The sequence below is a fragment of the Bufo bufo genome, chromosome 10, assembly GCF_905171765.1.
Source record: "Bufo bufo chromosome 10, aBufBuf1.1, whole genome shotgun sequence".
Lineage (NCBI taxonomy): Eukaryota > Metazoa > Chordata > Amphibia > Anura > Bufonidae > Bufo > Bufo bufo.
In genome coordinates, this window is record NC_053398.1 from 30,010,923 (window position 1) to 30,030,568 (window position 19,646).

Consider the following 19,646-nt stretch of genomic DNA (forward strand, 5'->3'; position numbering starts at 1 on the left):
ATAGTTCTATAGCTACTGAATGAGACAGAAGAAGGGATGCCTTTAACATATATATCTCCTTGAGAAGCCAATTTGACCCTAAAGGGTTAATTCAACCTGTAATCTAAACTCTGTGTCCTGTCACTTCTCTTATCTCTCTGCTCTGCTATCAGTAAACCTTTCCGGGATATATTGTCTCACATGCGGGTGTCAGGGAGACGCTACCTAATAGCGGGAGACTCGCTGAACCTCCGGGAGACTTGAGATCCCTGCATGTATGTGGCAGAATATCATGTGGAAGGCACTTAAGGTTGGTTGTAGGGTTGCCACCTTTTCTTAAAGCCAAAGCCAAACCCGAACAGAAGAGAGGGAGGGTGGGCGTCTCTGAAGTCAACGCCGCCCTGGGCTAGCATCGCATCACTCCCAGCTGATCGCTGTGCCCGGGGCTGAGAAAGGCTTGTACCCGGGCACAGGATTACAAACCCGGACTGTCCGGGTCATTCCCGTACGGGTAGCAACCCTAGTTGGTTGCCATACTGCATGGAGGGCACTAAGGGGACGTCACACCATCTCAGGGCACTAAAAGTTCATAATTACTGTCTGAGGGGCGCTAGAGAACATTCTTACAGTGTTTGTGCTAATTGCTAAAAGAGGGGTATCTTATTATGTGTGGCATTACCATGTGGGGGCTACAAAAGAGACTGGGAAGTATTGGGCATGTATCATTTGGGGTTTGAGGTGAGAATTAGTTTTAAAAAGGCTGTCATGGGGTCTGTCCATGTTCTGACAAGATGTCTGCCATACTGTCAGTAAGCATAGTGATGCACGTCCCTCTATTCTTGCCATTAAAAGTGATGAGAGACCCTCCAAATACTCAGATGCCAATGTGAACATTACAGCGGTAATTACTGCACTATATTGGACTTTTATATCAGCACCGTTTAGCAGTATTATTTCGGTACTATATGACAGTAAATGACTCTGCTCAGTTCACATTTACTTTGTCATTTATACCCCTGCCCCCATCTTTTGCCTTGGCACCCCTGCACAGTTGTTATATCTTTATTATATCTGTCTGTATCTGCATATCACCGTACAGCATACTGGGAGAACCGCAGGTGTGAACAGGAGTCATTTGCTCCTGAACGCACGCGCGGATTCACACACAGCTGCCAGCCGTTGCTATGGACCAGGCAGAACTGCATCACGCGTAACTAGGAAGCCACCAGAGGACGGTTTCCTCGGCCTTGACAACGGGGGGCGGAGTTTCGTCAGCGTGAGGAATCGCGATCTGTGATTGGACGTATCACGCAATGACCGATGGGATCGCGTTTAGGCGCCGCCATTTTGAAAGCTGGCTGCAGTTTGTTGATAACTGTAACCTGAAGGCGATGTTTCTCCGGTGATAACGGCTGGCTGAGCGGAGGCGTCCGGTAGGTAGAGATTCATGTCATACAGCGCATGAGCTCTAATAGGCAGATGTAAGACTTCTCTGATGGGCAGTGCACGCTGTGACTGTGCATGCTGGTAGTTGTAGTTTCAGCTGGAGACCCCTGGGTTATTACACATGCCCTTGCTTCTATATGGAGAATATGGCTTTTATATATAAAAATATGTCTAGGGGTAGGGAGAGGCCTTGCTGAGGTGCAAAAGGTGCTGCATAAAATGTCTTCCCACCAGTTTATAAAGGCTCACCCTCATCCTAAGGCATTTGGATTACAGGGGTGGATATGACCACTTTTGTCCCACCTGAAAATGAATACAGACTGCAGAGCAGACCCCTGAACAAATATATAGACCTAGATCAGGGCCCCCTTAAAGAAGTCCAGACCCTAGATCAGGGCCCCCTTAAAGAAGTCCAGACCCTAGATCAGGGCCCCCTTAAAGAAGTCCAGACCCTAGATCAGGGCCCCCTTAAAGAAGTCCAGACCCTAGATCAGGGCCCCCTTAAAGAAGTCCAGACCCTGGATCAGGGCCCCCTTAAACAAGTCCAGACCCTAGATCAGGGCCCCCTTAAAGAAGTCCAGACCCTAGATCAGGGCCCCCTTAAAGAAGTCCAGACCCTAGATCAGGGCCCCCTTAAAGAAGTCCAGACCCTGGATCAGGGCCCCCTTAAAGAAGTCCAGACCCTAGATCAGGGCCCCCTTAAAGAAGTCCAGACCCTAGATCAGGGCCCCCTTAAAGAAGTCCAGACCCTGGATCAGGGCCCCCTTAAAGAAGTCCAGACCCTGGATCAGGGCCCCCTTAAAGAAGTCCAGACCCTGGATCAGGGCCCCCTTAAAGAAGTCCAGACCCTGGATCAGGGCCCCCTTAAAGAAGTCCAGACCCTGGATCAGGGCCCCCTTAAAGAAGTCCAGACCCTGGATCAGGGCCCCCTTAAAGAAGTCCAGACCCTGGATCAGGGCCCCCTTAAAGAAGTCCAGACCCTAAAATGATAGATAGAACAGACATGCATATCTCCTAAATAAATACAGACCATAGACCAGACACACTTAACAAATATAGACCCCAGGCCAGGCCCCCTAAATAAATACAGACACCAGAACAGGACCCTTTAATGAACAGACACCAGATCCTCCTAAACAAGTATAGACCCCCAGAGAAGACCCCTAAACAAATATAGATTACAGGGGATACCCCTAGACAAATACAGATAGCAGAGCAGACCCCTGAGAAAATATAGATCCCATACCGGAATCCTTAAGTAATATAGCCCGCAGAGCAGACCCCCGTAAGCAAATCTAGACCCCAGACCAGACCCCTAAACTAATATAGATCCCAGACCTTTAAGCGGATATAGATCCTAGACCAGATCCCCTAAACATATATGGTGGAACAGACCTCAGACCAGACCCCTAGAGCAGCCCCTCTAAATAAATATGGATCTCAGACCCCATAGCAGATAATGATCATAGACCAGAATCCCTAGACAAATACAGACCCCAAACCAGACCCTGTAGATGCTCCCTTCTTCTGTCACTGCAGCCAGCTGAGGATGTGTCAGGATGTCTGCAGTGGCACCTGGTAGTGAAGAGGACTACAGGAACCAGCAGAGGTGAGTGTCGCATACCCTCTGCCCCCCCCCCTTCCCCCTGGACATTCCAGTGCAGTTAGTAAGGGGCAATGGGGAATATGGCGAGGCTGCCCAAAACAACCAGTCCGATTCCAGCTTCCATTTTTCAGCAGCCCGTTGAAACTTGAAAGGAGTGATTTGATTGGTTGCTTTGGGCTCCACTTTCCCTGTGCAGACGGTGATGACGTACTGTGCTACAAATGCAGAATAATCTATTGCACTCAGTCTTTGGTGTTTTCTGTATTCTCCTTGTGACGCAGACATGTCTTCCACCACTTCCACCACCAGTGACCTGCGATCTGCTGACCTGAGACGCTCTCATTCCACCCCTCGAAATCCAAGCACAAAAGAGTCTGATATGGGGCGTTCAAAAAGTTGTGATATCAGCACCACCGGGGACTCCACCTATTCCTTGTTGTCGCCCATCTACCACGACAGCTATGAAAGTGACTTTGAAGATCGTTCCTTCCATGTGGAGATTTTGGCCAAAGAAACTGAAAAGAAGAAGCCTTGGTAATGTTAGGTTTTAACCTGCGCAGTAAACCTCCGTCTCCCCAAATGGACCATCACACAGTTGACACTGACAGGGCTCCCATTTAGGTGCCTAAAGGGGTTTGGCCCACCTTGGACAGTGGGGTCCTATCACTAGGATAACATTCCCAATATCTGATAGGTGCGGGTCCCACCTCTGGGACCTGCACCTAAACTTAGAACGGAGCCCGCAAAGTGCCGAAGGGCGCACCGTGCATTCGCTTCCTCCCTCCATTTATTCAAAAAAGCCAATAGGAATGAATGTAGGGCAGCCGCGCCTGCGCTGTGCACCCTCCTGCGCTTTGCAGAGACGTATCTAGGGTTATGACTCTGTGTTGTGCCATTCCTCTATTATTGCTGATAGAAGTAGAAGAATACATTGCCAGCAGTTTCCAATAAAGGATCAGATGGGTGTTACCAGTTAGAGTGTGCCCGAGCAGTGCTGTCAGACTGTGCAGGGACACATCCCCGCTGGTAACGCCCATCGAGACCTTTATGGCATTTTGGTGGCAATTCATTTAAAACTTCTAAGGCTACTTTCAGACTAGCGGCACGGACCTCCGGCAGGCTGTTCCGTCAGGTGAACAGCCAGTCGGATCCGTCCTGCCGCTAGTGATCGTGTGCCCCCGGATTGCCGCTCCGGACGTGTGAATGGACCCTAGATAGAACCATGCTAAAATGTAAGGACTGCACATTTCAGGGCTGCACCGACCCCTTCCTCAGGCCTGGTTACCACAAATTTGTGTTAATGGGACCTGAGGAAGGGACTGGTGCGTATAATGAATAAAGCCTCTATCCAGTCCGGTTCCTACGACGGGGCCACTACAGAGGGGTTTCTTTTCTTCAAGTTCTGCATGTGCAGCAGTATCAGACCTCGGGCTGCAGTCATTGGATTATTAATTGAAAGCTGGGTGTGGATGTTGTGCCGGCCCCACAACACTAAGGTGAGCACAACTGTGTTATATTAAAGGGGTTTGCTCGTCTGCAAGGGGCCTTATAGTTGGTGGATCCTTCCAACAAAATGGGATTTTACAAACCTCCCGCAGTATGGGCAGAAAGTACTTTTAAAGCGTCGCAGAGTTTTCGGAAAACTTTTCATATGTGCTAAAGATTTAATTGCTGAGCCCCCACAGATGGCTAGAACAAGGAGAGAAAAGTGCTCGCCTATTGTACTCTCCCTCCTCTCTCTTTCTTTCTTTGTTCTAGCAGTCGGTGGGGGTCTCGGCACTCAAACGATCCCCCCCCCCCCCTCCTGGATAGGTCATCAGTATCTGATCGGTCGGTGGACCCCCCCCGATGAGTTGTTTGAGAAGGCACTGACTCTCTTGTGACCGCCGCGACCTTCTCCCTGCTCTCCAAGCACAGCTCCGTACATTGTATGGCGGCTGTGCTTGATATCGCAGCTCAGTCCCATTCACTTTTATGTCTTTTTTCAGGACTTTTTATTTTTTTTATGCCGGTAGTCCGGGTCACAGATTCCTTTTTAATGAACAGGGTCATTTTTGGTTATCTTTTTGTATTAGAGGAATTTCTAAGTAGCAACCCCTTACAGTAATGCCTCTATCAATCTGAACGGCTGCCAGTCCTAATTCAGTTTACTAGCTGTCATGTTACAGTCAGCAGTCCGGATTGTCTTCTGCTGACAGATATTCTAGGGGCGCGGCTGGACAAAGGCCAGATGGCCATGGAGCTGACGCATCCAGATCTTCGCAGCAAGTACCCATGGAAGTCCGTATTGTCTGGCTATTAATGAAGTCACGTCGGCTCCTAAAGCCTTGGACAGACCACGACATTTTCAGATCAGACGACGGTAGCAGCTTACATAAAGCAGTAGACACCATGGCACACTAAAGGTCATGGGCTTGGCATTTTGTAATTTAAGCCATCTTTTAATACATTTCACCATGCTTATTGCGCCTTGTTTCAACTTGCATACGTGAATTCTGGCTGAGACTGAGAGGCGCTTTCGTACCTGTGTGTTGGTGGAGCGCCAAGAGAAATCCCTATCATTAGGTGCAGAGTAACTGATTATAGTAGCGTGTAACAAATTCTTATAATTAGTATATTGGCGTTCCAAGCTTATTAGGGGTTGGCGGTTTTACTTATAATTGTTTACAAATTTATTGGAAATGGGATGTAGCCAATTTACTAATATATGGTCATTAGTTCTGCTCAGGGTGGATTTGATTTAAATCGAAATGATTTAAATCACTAGTCAGTAAGGCTTGATTTAAATCATAGTTTTCTACATAAAGACTAATTCTTGCTGGTATAACTTATAATATGCAAGTAGATGAAGATTTTTTTAGAATAACAACTTTTCATATTAGGTTGATTCTGCATTCATAGGTTTGTAGAAGTTAGGATTGAGGTCTTTTTCTCAACTCTGTTCATGTTATAACATTTTTGCTGTGAAGAGGAGGCATGTGATCTCTGCTGAGTCAAATTCGGTTTTGAGAACTGCAAAAGTAAACCAAGCATCTGTGATAATATCTTGTAACATAGTAACATAGTAACATAGTACATAAGGCCGAAAAAAGACATTTGTCCATCCAGTTCGGCCTGTTATCCTGCAAGTTGATCCAGAGGAAGGCAAAAAACCCTGTGAGGTAGAAGCCAATTTTCTCCACTTTAGGGGAATAAAAAATTTCTTCCCGACTCCAATCAGGCAATCAGAATAACTCCCTGGATCAACGACCCCTCTCTAGTAGCTATAGCCTGTAATATTATTACACTCCAGAAATACATCCAGGCCCCTCTTGAATTCCTTTATTGTACTCACCATCACCACCTCCTCAGGCAGAGAGCTCCATAGTCTCACTGCTCTTACCGTAAAGAATCCTTTTCTATGTTTGTGTACAAACCTTCTTTCCTCCAGACGCAGAGGATGTCCTCTCGTCACAGTCCTGGGGATAAATAGATGATGGGATAGATCTCTGTACTGCCCCCTGATATATTTATACATAGTAATTAGATCTCCCCTCAGTCGTCTTTTTTCTAAAGTGAATAACCCTAATTTTGATAATCTTTCAGGGTACTGTAGTTGCCCCATTCCAGTTATTACTTTAGTTGCCCTCCTCTGGACCCTCTCCAGCTCTGCTATGTCTGCCTTGTTTACAGGAGCCCAGAACTGTACACAGTACTCCATGTGTGGTCTGACTAGCGATTTGTAAAGTGGTAGGAATATGTTCTTATTACGGGAATCTATGCCCCTTTTGATGCAACCCATTATCTTATTGGCCTTGGCAGCAGCTGCCTGACACTGGTTTTTGCAGCTTAGTTTGCTGTTTATTAAAATTCCTAGATCCTTTTCCATGTCAGTGTTACCGAGTGTTTTACCATTTAGTATGTAGTTTCTCTGTAGGCAGAGAAACTGCCCAATAATCTTACAAAAAACCTCTGGAAGAGCATGACATTGTGAATGGATTAATGAGATTTATTTACCCAAAAAATTACACATATAGAAACATAGAATGTGTCGGCAGATAAGAACCATTTGGCCCATCTAGTCTGCCCAATATACTGAATACTATGGATAGCCCCTGGCCCTATCTTATATGATGAAGGCCTTATGCCTATCCCATGCATGCTGAAACTCCTTCACTGTATTTGTAGCTACCACTTCTGCAGGAAGGCTATTCCATGCATCCACTACTCTCTCAGTAAAGTAATACTTCCTGATATTACTTTTAAACCTTTGCCCCTCTAATTTAAAACTATGTCCTCTTGTAGCAGTTTTTCTTCTTTTAAATATTCTCTCCTCTTTTACCTTGTTGATTCCCTTTATGTATTTAGCAGTTTCTATCATATCCCCTCTGTCTCGTCTTTCTTCCAAGCTATACATGTTAAGGTCCTTTAATCTTTCCTGGTGAGTTTTATCCTGCAATCCATGTACCAGTTTAGTAGCTCTTCTCTGAACTCTCTCTAGAGTATCAATATCCTTCTGGAGATATGGCCTCCAGTACTGAGCACAATACTCCAAATGAGGTCTCACTAGTGCTCTGTAGAGCGGCATGAGCACCTCCCTCTTTCTACTGGTAATGCCTCTCCCTATACACCCAAGCATTCTGCTAGCATCTCCTGCTGCTCTATGACATTGTCTGCCTACCTTTAAGTCTTCTGAAATAATGACCCCTAAATCCCTTTCCTCAGATACTGAGGTTAGGACTGTATTACTGATTTTATATTCTGCTCTTGGGTTTTTACGTCCCAGGTGCATTATCTTGCACTTATCAACATTACATTTTAGTTGCCAGATTTTTCACCAATCCTCTAGTTTTCCTAAATCCTTTTCCGTTTGGTGTATCCCTCCAGGAACATCAACCCTGTTACAAATCTTTGTGTCATCAGCAAAAAGACACACCTTACCATCGAGGCCTTCTGCAATTTCGCTGATAAAGATATTAAACAATATGGGTCCCAGAACAGATCCCGGAGGTACCTCACTGGTAACAAGACCTTGGTCTGAATATACTCCATTGACTACAACCCTCTGTTGTCTGTCCCTCAGCCACTGCCTAATCCATTCCACAATATGGGAGTCCACGTACAGCCTTATTCTACATAATTAAAAAACTAATCTTTATTTCATGATGGAATAACCTTTGGATGGTAATATATTTTCCTCAAAAAGCATTTTATATAAAAAAAAAATCCGATTTAAATAAATAAAAAAAATCCGATTTAAATAAATAAAAATCCGATTTAAATAAAAAAATATTAAAAATCATTGATTTTTATCCACCCTGGTTCTGCTCCTCACAGCACCAACGCTCCTGCCCTGAAAATGGCTGCTGATGGAGGGTCGCTGTGAGATCCATCCATCAGTGAAATAGCAAATTCAGTTTCCTGTGCAAGCGCAGAAGGCGGCGTTTGGTCACTGTCTTCTCCAGTGTAACTCCCTGCAAACCTCTCTTGTTTTTCAGTATTCAGGACCAAGGCGAGACCAGCACGGTAGAGCAGCCTCTAGCAGATTTGAAGCTTTCTCCTTGGGAAACGTGGCTGCTGAGCAAGGAAAGACGAGGTCGACTTGAACTGCAAAACAAAATATCGGAGGTGAATACATAATTTTTATTTTATTTTATTTTTTATATGTGTTACTTAAAGGGGTTATCTCCTCTTAAAGGGGTTGGCCCATCTCAAACATTGGTGGCATCGATAGGATATGCCACCAATGTCTGATAAGTGTGGATCCCACCTCCGGGACCCGCACCTATCTTTAGAATGGAGCCTGAAAAGTGAAGACCGGACCGCCCTCCATTCATTTTATTATTTCTTATTACTTTGCTCTACTATATTCTGTAGTGTTTTACAGACATTAGCATCAAGCTGCCCCCCCAATGGAGCTCACAATCTAAGTTCCCTATCAGTATGTCTATGGGGTGTGGGAGGAAACCGGAGAACCCGGAGGAAACCCACACAAACACATGGAGAACATACAAACTCCATGCAGATGTTGTCCGGACCCCAGAGCTTGCAAGGCACCAGAGCCACCGTGCTGCCCTATTCATTTTTATGGGAGTGCTGAAATAGCTAAGAGGCGCACTCAACTATTTTCAGAAGTCCCAAAAAAATGAATTGTCAAGTGGCCACCACTCCATTCACTTCCATGGGGCTGACAGAAATAGCCAAACCAGTGCTCGGCTATTTCGGCAGTCCCATAAAAAATGAATGGAGGGCGGCCGCTCTAGAGGGCTCCGTTCTAGAGAGAGGTGTGGAACCCGCCTAGTGATATGCCACCAATATGTGAGGTGGGCCAACCCCTGTAAGAATGTATCGCCTATACACAGAATAGGTGGTAAATATCTTTTTGGGTGTCTGACCGCTGCTCCCCCACAAAAAACGAGAACTGGGTCCTCGAGTCCCCAGAGGGAATTGAGCTGATGGGACTGGCTCAGACAGCAGTGCTGTACCTGGATCCTCTATGGAAGTCCCATGAAACTGAATAGAGCAGCAACAAGGGTGAAGGACCATCGCTCCCTTTGCTTTGGGAACTCGGGGACACCGTTCTCACGATCAGTGGGAAAGACCCCCATTTATCAGCTGATAATTTCTTATGATTAGACAACCCCTATAATGAACAGGCCTACCATTTACTTCTCCTGGAAAGAGACTGGTACGTGACCATTCCAAGTCATGCCATTAGGTCTCTGTGCCCCCCCGGTGTCTGAGACTTGCCCAATTGATATACTTCAGGAACATTTCCCAATGTATACTTCGGAACGGAAGGTCCCAACGTATGGCCATGGGGACTTCTCCATTCTGAGACTATACACAAGAGGGGCTCAGTCCAGTTCATGCTACAGCTGCTGTAGGATTACACACCCACCAGTCCTGGAGAGGTCTTTACCCCATTAAGGAAGGATGAAGAAGGAGCAGGCGCTCCAATATTTAGCCAAATTAGATTTAGTTATTTTTGCTGGAGTTTAAGGCTAAATGCACGCGATCAGGATTGCGTGCTGATTGTCCACGCGGATTTGCATGTGGAAAATCCGCACCGTGGGTCATGTACATTGTATTCGATGAGAATTTGAAATTCTCAATGCCCACGATGCAGATTTTTTTCCGTGTGGATCTTGACCTGCGGTGCGGATTTTAAAATCGGCAGCATGTCAGTTTATTTTATTTTTTTCTCCATTTACTTAGTAAAAACCGCACCAATTGAAGCGGATTCACCGCACGGATCTGCCTGCGAACACCTGCGGATTCTCCGCACATGTATCCTGAACGTGTGTCCTGAAGGACATTTTTCACAGAGGCAGATCACTTTATACATATAATTACATAGGTTGAAAATAGACACAGGTCCATCAAGTTTAATCTTTTCCAGTCCATTATCCGCCATAAATCGTTAGATTAATTATAACTCTCCGTGTCCTTTACAATTAGAAAAGCATCTAGCACTTTTTTTTTTTTTTAAATGCTTGCCTAGTACATTCCGGAGTGGGACTGCTCTTACCATAAAGAATCCTTTCATGTAGTGATATCCAAATCGCCTTTTCTCCACACATGATGAATGTCCCCTGGTCCTTTGTAAAGTCCTTAGAACAAAGAAATCATTAAATCATGTGTAGCCCTAGCCCAGGGATGGCCAACCTGAGGCTCTCCAGCTATTGCAAAACTACAACTCCCAACATGCCATGCTGTAGGCTAATAGCTGTAGGCAGTGTGGGCATGCTGGGAGTTGTAGTTTTGCAACAGCTGGAGAGCCTCTGGTTGGCCATCCCTGCCCTAGCGGGTAAGAAGTCATGGGGTCAGTCTACGGTTTTACATACATAGGACTCTTTTCTATTACAACCCCGAGAGAGGAAGTTAAGGGGTGTTCGGAGGGTGTCGCACCTACCTTACGGATGCCCTCGTGTAAAGAGGACTATCTGCAAACTTTCCTTTCTATAACCGTGTGCTTTAAAAATACAATTCTCTGTAATTACTATGTTACTCTATCTGTGTCTTCTCATTCAGGAATTAAAACAAGATGAAGAAAGAAGAAAAGAGGAGCAGAAGAAAGAGCAGAAAAAACATTTGGCTGAAGAACAACACAAGGAATGGGTCCGAAAAAAGCATGAGCAGGTAAAGCGATAAATCGGCCCCCGAACATTGCTGCCTTTATGAATTAACTTTAAAAGGGGTTCTCTGGGCTTAGACTATTGATAACCTATCCTCAAGATCGGTCATCAATATCGCATCGGCGGGGGTCCGACACCCCTGCCGATCAGCTGTATGAGGACGTCTCTCTTACTGCTGGTTTGCCATAGACATCGCAGCAGTGAGCTAAGGATAGGCCATCCATATTAAAAGCCTGGAGAACCCCTTTAAAGGGGTTGTGCCAAGTTTTTAAGTTATCTCTTATCCACAAGATAGAGGATGTCTAGCTGATCACTGGGACCCCCACCAGTCACAAGAACAGGAGTCCCCCCCCCCCCCCTATTCTGATGGAGTGGCTGGTCTTGCATGCCCACGGCAGCTCCGTTCTTTCTCTACAGGAGTGGCGGAGATAGCACAGCACATGGCTATCTCCAGCGGTCCCATAGAGAACGAATGGACGACCTGCCACTTCATCAGAACCGGGAAACGGGACCCCAGTTCTTGTGATTGGTGGGGGGCTCAGTGGTCGGGCCCCTGGCAATCAGCTACTTATCTCCCCTATCCTGTGGATAACTTAAAAACTTGGCACAACCCCTTCAGCTTTCCATGCTACAAATATTCAGTAGAGGTGTAACTTGGATTGTGAGCTCCTTGGGCGCATAGTTTTCTGATGAAGTAAATCGTGCCTCCGATCCCAATTCAATCTGATTAGATTTTCTAGTTTTTAGAATAGTCGTCTTGTGTAACAAGTCTAAATGGGCAGACCTTCATGTATCTGGTTGCAGGTAGTGATTCATTGGTTCCAAGGGGTTTGCACTTTAACCGCTTTAGGCCTCATACACACGACCGTGTGCGTTTTGCAGTCTGAATTTGTTGCGGACCCATTGACGTCAATGGGTCTGCGGTCCACATTTTGCGGACAAGTATAGGACATGTTCTGTCTTTTGTGGAGCGGACATACGGATGTGGAAAGCTCATGTATGACTTCCGTGCAGACGGCTAAATGGACACGGCTGTGTGTATGAGGCCTTCCCTCCACAAAATACATTTTAAAGATAGCTCATTGGATTAAAGGGGTTTTCCAAGACTTTTCTACTGATAACCTATCCTCTGAATGGGTCAGGATCTGATTGGTTGGGGTCCGACACCCAGGACCCCTGCCGATCAGCTGTTTGAGAGGGCACTAGCGCTTGCAGTAGTGCCACAGCCTTCTCGCAGCTTTGCCTAGAAGACCATTGGACGTCATTCATCGGTCACATGGCATGGGCCGAATGAGGAGCTGAGAGACGGCTGTGGCGCTGCCGCGAGCAACGGTGCGTTCTCAAACAGCTGATTTTACTAATTCAAGGCACTTACTAATGTATTGTGATTGTCCATATTGCCTCCTTTGCTGGTAGACTCATTTTTCCATCACATTATACACTTCTCGTTTTCATGGTTACGACCACCCTTCAATCCAGCATTGTGGCCGTGCTTGCACATCACAGGAAAGAGTGTGGGCCTATATATGCTCCTGTAGTCCCCGCCACCAGACAGATTGCCACTTTTTCGTATATACAAGCATGGCCACCGATGCTGAATTGTAGGGCGGTCGTGACCATGGAAACAAGCAGTGTATAATGTGATCAATGAATAAAGCTGGCAAAGGAGGCAATATGGACAATCCCAGTACATTAGTAAGTGGCATGTATCATGTAGAGAAAGTGAATACAAACCACTTACTAATGTATTGTGATTGTCCATATTGCCTCCCTTTCTGGCTGGATTCACTTTATCACCGCACTATACACCGCTCGTTTCCATGGTGACGACCATCCTGCAATCCAGCAGATGTGGCTGTGCTTGTACACTATAGGAATAAGCACCAGTCTAGGTGCTCTCCCACGGTCCCGGCCACCAGAGAGGCCGGTGCTTTTTCCTATGGTGTGCAAGCACGACCACCACTGATGGATTGAAGGGTGGTCGTAACCTTGGAAACGAGCCGTGTATAATGTGATGGAAAAATTAATCCAGCCAGCAAAGGAAGCAATGTGGGCAATCACAATACATTAGTAAGTGCCTTGTATTAACTTTCTCTACATGATAAATGCCATTTGCTGACGTGAGACAACCCCTTTAAGGACCTGTACTGTATGGATCCATGACACAGCATCCAAGCCGAAATTTATAGAGAGGAATACATTAGTTTTTTTTTTCTCAAGGGCAAATATATTTTTTTTAATTATTATAATATTTTTTTTTTTATAATATCCTAGGCTTATCAGTTATATTCTATTTTCACGCCACCTGGTATATAGAAACTTTCTGCATAGAAATAAAGAGGGGTAACGTTTTTGATGGAGTGATGCCACATTTGACACTTTTTGGCTGAAACAGGGTAACGTGGCGGGCCAAGAAGTCGCTGTTAGATCCTGAAAGTATAATAAGTACCCAGGCACGTACCTGGCATAGCTGCATGTTGTGCCTGTGTGTAGGAGGGAACAAGGAGTGCCATGACCTGGTATAGATTGCAGAGGATTGCCCAGACAAAGCCACGGTGGTTGTGAAAGCGCTGTCATCCTATGAATGCGGTAATTTGTAACTAATGATTTATTACCGTATGTTGTTGTGTTTACACCTAAACCTTTGCTGAAACCACAGAGGCGCAGCAGGGCTTCTCGGAATGTCAGAAGTACAGACCTATGGAAAGTATTTGGGATCTGTAATCCCCGAGCTGGAAAAGCCGTGCAGAGAAACGCTACTTCTTGGTTTCAGCAAAGGTTTAGGTCTGGGAAGCTCAACATGCAGTCCCCCCCAGTTGTTGCAAAACGACATCTCCCAGCATGCCCTAATAGGTGTAGGTTGTCCAGGCATGCTGGGAGTTGTAGTTTTGCAACAGCTGGAGGGCCACAGGTTGGGCATTCCTGGTTTAGGTGATCCCATGATTAAGGTGAAAAATGAAAATCAGACATCATCATATAGGACATGGCAATCTCTTTCTAACAAAGCTAGAACCAGCCCTGTACCTCACATGGATCCAGAGATCTCCCCATTCATTGCTCTGCTAGATTTATATCAAGCTGACTGCTCAAGGGGAGTGTCTATTCTGCTACAGCTCAGGAGGCGTGTCCATGCTCTCCCTATCACAGCTCGGGAGGCGTGTCCATGCTCTCCCTATCACAGCTCGGGAGGCGTGTCCATGCTCTCCCTATCACAGCTCGGGAGGCGTGTCCATGCTCTCCCTATCACAGCTCGGGAGGCGTGTCCATGCTCTCCCTATCACAGCTCGGGAGGCGTGTCCATGCTCTCCCTATCACAGCTCGGGAGGCGTGTCCATGCTCTCCCTATCACAGCTCGGGAGGCGTGTCCATGCTCTCCCTATCACAGCTCGGGAGGCGTGTCCATGCTCTCCCTATCACAGCTCGGGAGGCGTGTCCATGCTCTCCCTATCACAGCTCGGGAGGCGTGTCCATGCTCTCCCTATCACAGCTCGGGAGGCGTGTCCATGCTCTCCCTATCACAGCTCGGGAGGCGTGTCCATGCTCTCCCTATCACAGCTCGGGAGGCGTGTCCATGCTCTCCCTATCACAGCTCGGGAGGCGTGTCCATGCGCTCCCTATCACAGCTCGGGAGGCGTGTCCATGCGCTCCCTATCACAGCTCGGGAGGCGTGTCCATGCGCTCCCTATCACAGCTCGGGAGGCGTGTCCATGCGCTCCCTATCACAGCTCGGGAGGCGTGTCCATGCGCTCCCTATCACAGCTCGGGAGGCGTGTCCATGCGCTCCCTATCACAGCTCGGGAGGCGTGTCCATGCGCTCCCTATCACAGCTCGGGAGGCGTGTCCATGCGCTCCCTATCACAGCTCGGGAGGCGTGTCCATGCGCTCCCTATCACAGCTCGGGAGGCGTGTCCATGCGCTCCCTATCACAGCTCGGGAGGCGTGTCCATGCGCTCCCTATCACAGCTCGGGAGGCGTGTCCATGCGCTCCCTATCACAGCTCGGGAGGCGTGTCCATGCGCTCCCTATCACAGCTCGGGAGGCGTGTCCATGCGCTCCCTATCACAGCTCGGGAGGCGTGTCCATGCGCTCCCTATCACAGCTCGGGAGGCGTGTCCATGCGCTCCCTATCACAGCTCGGGAGGCGTGTCCATGCGCTCCCTATCACAGCTCGGGAGGCGTGTCCATGCGCTCCCTATCACAGCTCGGGAGGCGTGTCCATGCGCTCCTTATCACAGCTCGGGAGGCGTGTCCATGCGCTCCCTATCACAGCTCGGGAGGCGTGTCCATGCGCTCCCTATCACAGCTCGGGAGGCGTGTCCATGCGCTCCCTATCACAGCTCGGGAGGCGTGTCCATGCGCTCCCTATCACAGCTCGGGAGGCGTGTCCATGCGCTCCCTATCACAGCTCGGGAGGCGTGTCCATGCGCTCCCTATCACAGCTCGGGAGGCGTGTCCATGCGCTCCCTATCACAGCTCGGGAGGCGTGTCCATGCGCTCCCTATCACAGCTCGGGAGGCGTGTCCATGCGCTCCCTATCACAGCTCGGGAGGCGTGTCCATGCGCTCCCTATCACAGCTCGGGAGGCGTGTCCATGCGCTCCCTATCACAGCTCGGGAGGCGTGTCCATGCGCTCCCTATCACAGCTCGGGAGGCGTGTCCATGCGCTCCCTATCACAGCTCGGGAGGCGTGTCCATGCGCTCCCTATCACAGCTCGGGAGGCGTGTCCATGCGCTCCCTATCACAGCTCGGGAGGCGTGTCCATGCGCTCCCTATCACAGCTCGGGAGGCGTGTCCATGCGCTCCCTATCACAGCTCGGGAGGCGTGTCCATGCGCTCCCTATCACAGCTCGGGAGGCGTGTCCATGCGCTCCCTATCACAGCTCTGGAGCAGTTGAAGAATGAAACTGAGCATGTGCGGCCACCTCTGTGAGCAGGACAAAGAAATAAGAAAAAGAACAAACAGCAGGTGGCGCTATATAGATAATTTAGATGATTAACTTGCTGGCTATACAACATTTTTTAATTATTTGCAATTACAAAAGTATTCAGATCCAGGTGCCGAGTTGAAAAATTTTGAATATGTTAACCGTGGTCTGGAACAACGGCCTTCTATCTTGGCTCTCAAATTGCAGCTGGTGAAGGGGGTAAGATATAAGAAAAAAACTAAATGATGGGATCATATGATATTTATCGTGATAAAATGCTAGCAATATGCACCGCATGGCTGTTTTATTAGAAACGCCCATGTAGTACCATCCTGGCCCACCTAGACTGGATAGCTTCTCGCAGTTGTCGCCAATTAGATGGCGGTACTGACATGCATTGAACAGCCCATTCTGCCTCATCCCAGATATGCTGTATAGGAGTAAAGGGCATCTGTCAGCAGATTTGTACCCATGACACTGGCTGACCTGTTACATGTGCACTTGGCAGCTGAAGGTATCTGTGTTGGTCCCATGTTCATATGTGCCCGCATTTCTGAGAAAAATTTGGTTTTAATATATGTAAATGAGCCTCTAGGAGCAATGGGGGCGTTGCCGTTACACCTAAAGGCTCTGCTCTTTCTGCGAATGCCACGTCTTCTCCACTTTGATTGACAGGACCAGGCGTGATGACTTTTACACTGCTTGGTCCTGTCAATCAAAGCCCTTTAAGATGTGGGGGGCTGTGAAGGCCGGGGAAGCAAAGAAAAGTCATGGTCGTGTTCCTGGAATCAGTCCATGACTATACAACACGTGTCCTAGGGTAAACCGCCTTGAAGGAATGAAATTAGTCAGGCCACAGTCCTTAGGCAAGTCCTACTGTCCAGACGTCCACCCACAGGTATCAGAAGACGGAAGGTGTGCAGAGAACGCTCTCCTCACCAGTACACCACCTCCGCCAGCCTGAAGTGTTGACCGCTGACTGGAAGGGGTCATCAAGTCATGCTGCTCGTGCCAAATTCTGACCCTCCCATCAGCATGTTGCAAGAGAAATGTGGATTCATCTGAGCAGACTGTGCTCCTCCACTGCTCACGTCCACGTCCACTTCTACACTGAGTGGCCAGAAGTGAAGGAACATTTGTCAGCAATGAATGGAGAACATAGAGTCCTATGAGAAGTATGCAAAGTCCGGCCGCCGAAAGAACTGAAAACGTCCATTTCCCATCAATCAACCGAGACTGTAGATTGTACCGGACACTGTTGTTCTAGTATAACACGTACCCCGCAGACAACCCGATAATGGCGCCGTCCTGATGATTTCCCACAAGTGGACAGTTTAATATGATAAGATAAAGTCGGACAACATGAAATAACAAAAGCCTTTTAATCTGGCGCCTTTTCCCCTAAGTCGCTCTGAGAGCTCCAGCTGGGCTGCAGAAGGTCGTGGTCACCTATCTGAATGGAGTTTTACAAGAGCATCCACATAAGGATTAAGCTCCATCTGCATTCGCAGGGTTAATACTTGACCTTATGAATGGAGCTTAAAATATCGGACTCCTCTGGCACTAGATGGAGAATGTCAGCAAATCGGAGGAGGATTTAGGTGCGCAGTCCTGAGGGATTGTCCAGTCTACAGATATCGATGGCCTATTCTCAGGATAGGTATCCATATCGGATCGGTGGGCGTCTGATCACCGGAAACTTTACAGGCAGAAGCAGAAGGCTCCATCCACTGTGTAGTTTCCAGAGCACCGCAGCTTAGCTCCCATTTCCCAAATGAGTGGGTTCAACCGATGTACATCTAAGGCTACCTTCACTCTCGCGTTTTGGCTTTCCGTTTCTGAGATCCGTTCAGGGCTCTCACAAGCGGTCCAAAACGGATCCGTTTTGCATTCTAAATGGAAAAGGATCCGCTCAGAATGCATCAGTTTGCCTCCGTTCAGTCACTTTCCGCTCTGGAGGCAGACACCAGAATCCTGCCTGCAGCGTTTTTTCTGTCCTCGATGTGGTGCGAAGCAAGACGGATCCGTCCTGGCACGCGATGCGATGTAAGTCAATGGGGATGGATCCATTTTCTCTCAATGGATCCGTCCCCCATTGACTTTCAATGGTGTTCAAGACGGACCCGTCATGGCTATAGAAGACATAATACAACCGGATCCGTTCATGACGGATGCATGCGGTTGTATTATTGTGACTGAAGCGTTTTTACAGATCCATGATGGATCCGCAAAAAACTCTAATGTGAAAGTAGCCTAATACATAGGGGTCAGCTTTACTGTGTATTCACATGACGCTGTCCGCCATCTGTATGGACTTTGTCTCAAAAAAACAATTTGACCGCCCCGTTACAGATGCATTTAAAGGGATTGTCTCACTTCAGCAAATGGCATTTATCACATAGAGAAAGTTACTACAAGGCTCTTACTAATGTATTGTGATTGTCCATGTTGCCTCCTTTGCTGGCTTGGTTCATGTTTTCCATCGCATTATACGCTGCTTTGTATCCAGGGGTTATGACCACCCTGTAATCCAGCAGCGGTGGTCGTGCTTCCACACTGTAGGAAAAAGCGCTGGCCTCTCTGGTGGCCGGGACCGTGCGAGCGCGCACGCGCAGCAGATCCCGCCCCGTCCACCTCATATCTGCAGCGGTGGTCGTAACCCCTGGAAACGAGCAGTGTATATTGTGATGGAAAAATGAATCCAGCCAGCAAAGGAGACAATATGGACAATCACAATACATTAGTAAGGGCCTTGTATTCACCTTCTTTACGTGATAAATGCCATTTTCCGCAGTAATGCGCTTGGAGCTGGCACTTTGGGATGAACGGGCGCTTGCAGTAGTGGTTGACGATGGACCTTCTTGGGGATGTGTTTGTGCAGTAATACAAGTATTTTTTCGCTTTCGTCATCGCGCCGTGATGCTGTATAGTCCTCGGCTTGTTGCAGCACGTGCGTAGGTCTATGTACACACCAGGTAAAGGCTGTCTCATACTACTAAGCGTCCAGCTACGGCCATTTTTAGTCCTTCGCACGGCGCGATTTGTCACACCGCGGTGTGTACACGACTGCAGGGAGAGCATTTATGGAGTACGTCGGGAGGCGTGCGGTGCGTGTTCAGACACGGCATTGGTATGTAAAGGTGTGACTGCTTTCTAAGTCGAGCCCAGCCTATCCTGTGCTTGTGGAAACAATAGCATTGCGGAGCATAGTCGTCAGGTTATACAGTAACCCCAGCCGTTGTTCATTGGTGCTGCGAACACGATGCACGGTAAATTATTAGAATGATTTATAAAATGGCTTGTGTGGATCCTGCCAATACCTCCTCTGATCTCGCATGCGGTGCCATAAATTTAAATGATGCGCGCAGACTCCTAAAAGTATTAATGCCTCCTTCTTAATCATTAAGACATTAGCTTTCGTATTACCTTATTACTAGTGGGGGTGTGTAGGATTAGTCAAACATAGATAATTCTTCCAAAAACAGCGCCTCCCCTGTCTATAGGTTCTCGCTGGTATTGCAGCTCGCTCTGATCCATTGAACTAAACTGGGCTTAGCTGCAATACCACACAC

At 47.7% G+C, this 19,646-nt stretch overlaps 1 protein-coding gene across 2 annotated transcripts in view; it reads left to right on the plus strand.

Moving 5' to 3' along the window:
* Nucleotides 1-1,286: 1,286 nt before the first annotated feature.
* Nucleotides 1,287-19,646, plus strand: part of CCDC34 (coiled-coil domain containing 34) — a 43,409-nt gene continuing 25,049 nt past the window's right edge. Inside the window, exons 1-4 of one of the 2 annotated variants that reach the window (XM_040409896.1) lie at nt 1,287-1,412; nt 3,313-3,565; nt 8,509-8,638; nt 11,045-11,152. In XM_040409896.1, the coding sequence (XP_040265830.1) occupies nt 3,315-3,565; nt 8,509-8,638; nt 11,045-11,152 (489 nt within the window). In that variant the 5' untranslated portion in view covers nt 1,287-1,412; nt 3,313-3,314. The remainder of the gene's footprint in view (nt 1,413-3,312; nt 3,566-8,508; nt 8,639-11,044; nt 11,153-19,646) is intronic. The other variant, XM_040409897.1, reaches the window with a different exon arrangement.